Source organism: Arachis ipaensis, chromosome B09 (assembly GCF_000816755.2).
Source record: "Arachis ipaensis cultivar K30076 chromosome B09, Araip1.1, whole genome shotgun sequence".
Taxonomy (NCBI): domain Eukaryota; kingdom Viridiplantae; phylum Streptophyta; class Magnoliopsida; order Fabales; family Fabaceae; genus Arachis; species Arachis ipaensis.
In genome coordinates, this window is record NC_029793.2 from 129,029,913 (window position 1) to 129,037,952 (window position 8,040).

At 32.9% G+C, this 8,040-nt stretch overlaps 1 protein-coding gene across 7 annotated transcripts; it reads left to right on the top strand.

The window, feature by feature from the left end:
- LOC107618240 (histone deacetylase 2) lies at positions 1,335-7,004 on the top strand. Of its 7 annotated transcripts, none has more exons than XM_021110385.1 (10): positions 1,338-1,640; positions 1,716-1,884; positions 1,920-2,060; positions 2,992-3,060; positions 3,331-3,387; positions 4,163-4,297; positions 5,321-5,384; positions 5,795-5,849; positions 5,971-6,083; positions 6,535-7,004. In XM_021110385.1, the coding sequence occupies exons 2-9, from the start codon at positions 1,855-1,857 to the stop codon at positions 6,038-6,040; spliced, it is 621 nt and encodes a 206-aa protein (XP_020966044.1). In that variant the 5' UTR covers positions 1,338-1,640; positions 1,716-1,854; the 3' UTR covers positions 6,041-6,083; positions 6,535-7,004. The 7 variants fall into 7 exon arrangements, with proteins under 7 accessions (XP_020966047.1, XP_020966043.1, XP_020966044.1 ...); XM_021110383.1 differs by lacking the exon at positions 6,535-7,004 and adding an exon at positions 6,183-6,405 and having other exon boundaries at positions 5,765-5,849; XM_016320251.2 differs by having other exon boundaries at positions 1,342-1,640; positions 1,716-1,875; positions 1,953-2,060; positions 5,765-5,849.

Sequence of the window (8,040 nt, forward strand, 5' to 3'; positions counted from 1 at the left end):
AAGTGTTTATTGGTTTCAATGCATTTCTGTGCTTCTTTGATAACGTGTCACTTTTGAGATATTGGAATCACAACTTTATATTTTTTTTACTAACGTGGTTGATATTTAATGGGAGTGAATCTTCTTTAATAAAAAAAAATAGGATGGTGTCTATTGTTCAGTGTAAGAACTTATTTTTTATTGTTTTTTCTTTTATTTAATTTTGATCCCACTTATAAAATTAAAGGTGAGAGATTATATTTTATTCTCTCAAATATTAAAAAAATAGTAAAATCCATTCTCGATACTTGATAGTCCAAAAACACGTTTTCAGATATTCTTGTCAATAATATGTTTTGCTTAGGTCTTATATATTTTCATATTGTAATAAAAGGCTTAAGGGAAATTTTTAATGGGAGACGAAAATTATTTTAATGGGAGTTGGAATTAGTAAATTAATTTTATGCGATTTTATATTTAGTGAAATTGATAATTGGAAGAAAAGATAAAGTGGTTTAAAAATTTGATAAAATAGGTATTTATTTTATTAATTTTTTTGTATACGTGTTATAGACAGAAATATTTTTTACGGATATCATAAGTTATAGCTTTATTAATACTATTTGGAGATAAATCGTCCCACCAAAAATTGAGTTGTTTATTTGGTTTGCACTAGTTGGTAGAGTGAATATAAAAAAAAGATCATGTAGATTAAGTGTTATTAGCCAGAATGATAATATGTGTGTATTATGTTATAAGTCTATTGAAATTGCTTTTCACTTGTTTATTGGTTGCATTGTGAGCTCACTTGACAGGTGCGGTGTGCTTAGTTGTTTGCTCTCTTGGAAGGATATGGACTATTCCAGGTACGCTCAAACAACACTATGAAAGTTGAGCGGATATATCAGCAAAAAAGATGGAATAAAAGTGGTGGTTGGTTGACTTTTTTGCGGTCATCTGAACAATTTAGCTAGAAAGAAGTTATAGAATCTTCAGAAAACAAGGTTCAAGTGTGGTGAACATTATTAACAGATCCTTTACAAGTTACGATGACTCACTACTAGAAAACTAGTTATTACAGACGGATATTTTCGACGGATTTTATCCCACGGAAATACAGAGGAAATTTCAGAGGAATTTTTTGTCGGAAAATCAAAAGAATAGATTAGCATAAATTACAGAAGGAAAACAAAATCCGTCGATAATTCCGTCGAAAAAATTAATTTTTTTTTCGTAGAAAATAGTTACAGACGGATTTTCCGTCTGTAAATAAGTAGACAAAATGGTGCGTTTTATTAAATTATTACAGACGGAAAATCCGTCTGTAATTTAAAATTTTCCGTCTAAAATATTGAATTAAAGGTAAATGAAACATGAGCTTCTTGCAAATGAAAGCTTCTTCTCCTCTCCCTAGCACGAGCTACTTCTCTCCGTGGCTGCTACTTCTGCTTCTTCCGCCGCTGCCGCCGTTGTGTCGCACAATCTCTCTCTCATCCCTTGCGTTGCACGAGATCCCTCCAGCGCCGCTCTCGTCGCATCTACTCCCATGGTCGCAGAGCTCTCTCTGCCGCTGCTCTCATCGCATCTGCTCCCTCTAGCTCCTCTTCCATCTAATCTCAACTCACTCTCTCGGTTCTTCTCATAACCATCTCAAATTTCAGGTATATATATCCTAATTTTGTGATTCTGTTCTTCGTGATAAATCTTAGGGCTCAATTTTTCTGTGCGAATTTTAGGTTTATCATACTCTGCTTTTGTGCTTTTTTATCCGACGATATCCCCTCCAAGCCTCTTCGCATTTCGTTATGATTGTTTTCTGTTTGTTCGGTTCTGATTTGGAATCGTTAAATTGGGGAATTTCGTGAAGGTTCAAACATGGAGCAACTTCTTGAGAAGGTAGTTGTAGCTATAATTTACTCAATCCGATTCGAATTGAGTTTGATAGGAATGTGTGTTTTTTCTGGTTGTTGCAGATAATGTCTATGCAGTCAAGGAGTGACAGCGTTAACACTTCTCTTTTTGACAAAAGGGAGCACATAGAGAAGCTGCATCGTACTTGCAATCTTCTCCGTAAAGTTCAGGTATTAGAGCTATTAGATGTGTCCTTTCTGGTTTCACATTGTTCTTCACATATTTTTCATCCTTGTTGAAGAATAGTTCATATATGATCTGCCTGATAGACTTAACAAGTGCATCCTTTTTTTTATTCTGTTTGCTCACTTTGGGTTATCTGTATTTTCTCTTAGAATTGCTTGCAAACATACATTAATTTAATTGCTATACCTTTCTTCGTAGGGCTTTATTAGTTTTTTGTAAAATTTTCTCCATTTTCAGAAAGAAGATAATTTGCTTGGAAATCTAGTGATTTCTGTATTTCCTGCAGTTTTTTTGTTTTAGACTTCCTATCTACTATCCACTTTTAGTTTCCTTCTAAACTTCTTTATTTTAAGAAAAGCTTACTAGTTACTGGTGTTTATGTTTGTGCTTCTTCAATTTTTACATTTTGCTGAGTTGTTTAGCAAACTTAACTCCAGGGAACTAATTTGTATTCATTTTCCCCCTTTTTGAAGAGATGTTTCACTTTTATTGGATCAAGGATTTAAGACACAGACGCACTGCTTCTTTTTTATTTTTTGGTTTCTGTTACTGTTTGGTTGCTAAAAAATCATAGAATTGAATTCTGCATTTTTTTATAAGTCTCACTTTTCAGTTTGATTGGTTAAATTAGCTTGACACTTTTCTTTTAACAATGTTTTCTTTTAACAATGTTGATACTTCTCATTCCTTGATTTTCATTACTTATGGTGCCCTTGCATGAAAGGGTATGTAGTTAGTCTTTATCTTTCCTTTTGTACAATAGGAAGAAATCAAGAAAATAAACTTACATATTTATTGGAATGCTTTTGTGTATTTGTTTTTTATTATTTTGTTATTTTGTACAAAATTGGTAATTGCTGGAACTTTATGCAGTTGACATGCTAAATATTCACTGATATAGAATAATAAACGTAGGTCCCTCCGATGGGGTTATTTCCCAACTGTCTTGTGCAACAACAAGTTCTTTATCCATTCTGGAAGCAGGTGAAGTAACTTTCTTTTCCCTTGTTCATTTTCGTTGTTTTGTCTGTTTAGCTTCTCCAAAATTCAGGTCTTATTCGGAAATGGATCCTCTCCAGTTTTTTCAACACTTGACAAAATACAGTGCAATCTCTCACCTTTGATTTTAATAGTGGGACCAGAAATAAATAAGAGAGAGAATGTGGTGAATGGTTAGATTAAACACTGCACACCATCCAGTTTTTTATTCACTGGAGAGGATCCACTCCCGTCTTATTCTTATTACTGCAGTAGGTTGGTGGAACTATTTTGTCTGCAAAACTTGCAAAAGAGAGAGGATGGGCCATTAACGTAGGAGGAGGATTTCATCACTACTCTGCAGAAAAAGGAGATGGATTTTGTGCTTATGCAGATATTTCTCTTTGCATCCACTTTGCTTTGGTTCGGTTGAATATATCAAGGTAGTATAACTGTCGTTTAGGCTTTATCATTGCAAGTTAGGACATGCTCTTAACACGTGCAAATTAGAATTATCTTCTAACTGTTTGCAAAATCTTTAGGGTGATGATCATTGATCTTGATGCACATCAAGGAAATGGCCATGAAACAGACTTTGCCTATGATAGTATGGCCACCAAAATAACTCCTTATGTTGTATTTTACTTTTTAATTAAAGCACCAAATAATTAAATTGCTGTGATGTCTTTTGAAGTTGGCCAAATTCTTCTTGATCTTTTATGTTTTATAATTAGAATACCAAGGTCCTATGATATGATATGGAAATTATTGATTTCCCACGTGAATCTGAATTAGAGATAAATAATACACTAGTGAATGGAGGCAAAATGTTGACCTTATATTGGAACAATAGATTGAATTTATTGTTAGCTGTGTAAATCATAGTAGACATACATTCTAAGCAGATATTTGATATGTGTGGTGTTTGACTTGTAGTTTGAATGTCACTTGACTCCCATGGCCATATGCATTAACCAATTTTAGACCTTAATTTTAAAATAAATGTTACCTTTTTTTTAGGCCCTAAATGAATCATTGGTTGACCTATTGGGTAATTTTGGAGATTTTAAAGTTTGGATTTTTTTGTTATTGTGAATGTGAATAACAGAAGTGGAGCAAGGGAAAGCAAAAGGAGAAGGTGAACAACCAGGTGCTATTTGATCAGGGTACTTATGACAAGCTCCTCTCTGAAGCTCCCAAATTCAAGCTCATCACTCCTTCTATTCTCTCTGATCGTTTGAGGGTACCCCTCTTTCTCTTACTCTCGCAAGCATTAAATATATTATTCATGTTAATGGTGTGTGTTCTGCTGTTCTGTAGTATAAGCAGTGGTGAAGGTTGCTATCTTGTTTGAAGATTCTTTGAATTTGTGTGTTATTCTATTGACATTCTAAGTTAGTAATGCCTATAGGCTATATGTACCTGCTTGTCCCTACCCTATTTGGGGCTAATCCTAAAAAGCTTTTTGTGTGCAAACAAACCCATCTACCATATGCTTATGTTGCCCAAGAGAGTGGACAGCAAATGGGCCCATAGATAAGAACTAGGAAAAGAAAGCCTTATACAGTTACACCAAATAAAAAAACGTAGCATCATCAACTGAAAAAAAAAAAACGTAGCATGTTTTAGGGTTTTATGGAATAAACAATCTAAAGTCCTACTGAAGATAGTAGGGGATAGTCGAGTGAGAAAAAAAATGGAGACATCTCAGAGATATGGAGGAGATTTCAAAGCTCTAAGAATCCATGCGAAGGAGAAAGTCCCAATCGACTCAAACACTTTCTTCTAGGTAACAGTGTTTTTTGTCCATCAAATGCTATGCTGTAATTGAAGAAATATTTCTCCTTATAGTTGGGGTTTGTGTACGTGGCACTGTTCTGGCAGGTTCATGGAGAGCTTGATACCAGAGTCGGGCAAGCCAGTTCTCTGAGTGCCCAAATTAGACATTTCTACCCCTCGGTCAGTTCCGTTTTACTCCCAAGCCCTAATCGTATTTTCAAATTAAATTAATTAATTCTTGTTATGTGATACTGTAATGTAGTTATCAGCAACACTTGGTGTTGGATTGCGCTATGATAAGCATGATAAGCTACGCTACACTGTGCGTGAAAAGAAGGCATTTCCTGTCACCGTTGATAAGCTCTTTGACTTTAAAATTAATGGGACTTGATCCGTCTTGTGCTTTCATCATGCATGCATATGAAAGTGTTCATGAAGTTTTCTTAACTGATTGATTTGCTTGTGATGATATTTGATTTTGGCACAGGAGGGTCTTGTGGAGATAAGGGAAGACTATATAGAAGATTCTCACAAAGGGGAAACTAAATCAGGTATGTTCATGGCTTTTTCTGCTTTACAAGGTCTAAGATTATTTTTAGATGAGACAGACTTGCAATACTACCAAAACTCTTAAATTTGGAGCCATGGTGCAAAAGTCAGTAGTTAACATTCGAAGTTTTGGTTGTAAAATCAGCTTCTTGCCAAATTCAAGCTAATAAACTTACCTACTACACATTCATACTGACCCTTCTCTAGAGTCAGATAACATGAAAGCAAAACTTATATTTTGAGTCTCTTTATCTTGATCTGTGGACTGATTTTTGCATCCATTGTTAATTTAAGAAAAGATTCATGAAGTCATCTAACTTAAACCATTCTACCATTGAATAGAGTAGCACAAATAATATGCTTATGTATATTTTTTTTCTAGCATCTTTTATTGATGCATTGGCTCCGGCAGAATTTGAAGGAATTCTCATGAGCCACCCTTCTATTGAAGATGCAGCTGTTGTCCCGTAAGTATACATATATAATTATATGTATCTTTGAAATTAATTAAGCTAGCTATTAGTTAATAATAATTATTGAGTAATAATAAGTAATTAAATGGTTTGTTGCACACATATGCATATATAGGCAAAAAGATGATGTAGCTGGTGAAGTTCCAGTTGCTTTTGTGGTGAGGTCATCAAATGATCCTATTTGATCCTATTACTGAAGATGCTGTCAAGGACTTTATAGCTAAACAGGTAAATGATTTATACTTGATTAATTTAATTGTATTTGATAAGAAATAATTAATTAATAAGACAATGCATGACATTTTTCAATTTAATTGTTGCGAATAGGTAGTATTTTACAAGAGGCTACATAGAGTAATTTTCATTGACGCAATCCCAAAATCTTCAATCGACAAGATATTAAGAAAAGAACTCAAGACAACCCTGCTATCTAATTAGCTATTTGGCTTAGCTTCATTTGTTTCTTATATATAATAATGATGTCAATGTGATAATTCGTATACTTTATTCTTTATAATAGATTCAATACTATATGATTATTTTAAACCAATTTAATTCAATAATCAGTTCGTTTTTTTGTTTAAAGAATATTAAGAATTTAAATTTTAATATAATACAACTTTATTATTGCACATGACTTCTTTAACTATCAAGTAGTTTAATAATAGTGTTTTCTCAGGTACAAGAACTGAAATTGGAACCTTCATGACTCCACCACCAAATTGGAACCTTTAAGGGATGTGAACCTTTTTGGTCCTTGGCTGAATAAACAAAGTGCAACTGCAGGAGTAGCTCCTCTCACAAGTCACAACAACAGCATCATGCTTGAATGAGGAAAATTAACTCTTGATTTGTAATTTGCTTGATCTATTGAAAATTCTGATAAGAACCCCCTCCTAATTGTGGAGTGGAGTTGAATTTTAGCATCCTGAAGTAGCACTTTAGGGATTAATTTAATGATATGATTATATTCATAGGAAAGTAACTATAATGAGGAACTTGTTTATTGGGATGGTCATCTTATTTTTTTGGGGTATCTTTTTATTGAGACAGTGAGATATTGACTAATGGTGTTGAAAAATAACATCCAATTTTATAGGTATCATGTAATGAATATTATGTTTATTTATGTGATTTTTGGCTTTCTATTTTTTCTAATTTATCGTGTGTTTGATGGAGTAAATTTAGAAAAAAAATCTAAAGTATTTATTTTGCAATGAAAGAATTCAAAAAAATTCTATTTTACCTTACTGACGGATTTATAGACGGATTTTCTATCTGTAATCAGAACGTGGGATGATTTTCCAAAATTCAAATTACAGACAGAAAATCTGTCGAAAAATTCGTCTGTCCGTCTGTAATTACAGACGAAAAATCTGTCAGAAAATTCGTCTGTAATTACAGACGAAAAATCCGTCTGAAAATTCGTCTGTAATTACAGACAAAAAATCTGTCTGAAAATCCGTCTGTAATTACAGACGGAAAATCCGTCGGAAAGTTTGTCGCCTTTGGGAAATGGATAGAAAATTTACAGAGGCAAAATCCGTCGGTAACTGGTAAAAATTCGTCTGTAATTTTCCGACGGAAAAAATCTGTCGGTAAATAATTTCCGACATGACTTTTACAGAGGGACAAAATCCGTCGGTAATTTCGTCGGTAACCAAAAATCTGTCTGTAATAAAGACCAAATCCGTCTGTAAATCTGTCTGTATTAATCCATTTTCTAGTTGTGACTACGTGGATTGGTGGTGAACTCTGTAGTTATTAATAACAATACCAGAGATGACTAAAAATTATTATTTTTAGCATTATGAGTTTTTATTGCTTTTTTTTTATTTCACCTTATTGTGTTGAGCTATTTAGAAAGAAGTTATAGAATCTTCAAAAAATAAAGTTTAAGTGTGATGAACATTATTAACAGATCCTTTATAAGTTACAATGACTATGTGGATTGGTGGTGAACTCTATAATTATTAATAACAATACTAAAGATGACTAAAAATTATTATTTTTAGCATTATGAATTTTTATTACTTTTCTTTTGTTCCATCTTATTGTATTGAACTATTTTACTTAAAAAAAAAAGACTTAAGGGACAAATTCTCTAGTACTTTAAAGATTTGGATAAATTCTTAAATAACAATTAATAGATTTTTTAAATTATATTTGTTTTTGTTAAACATTT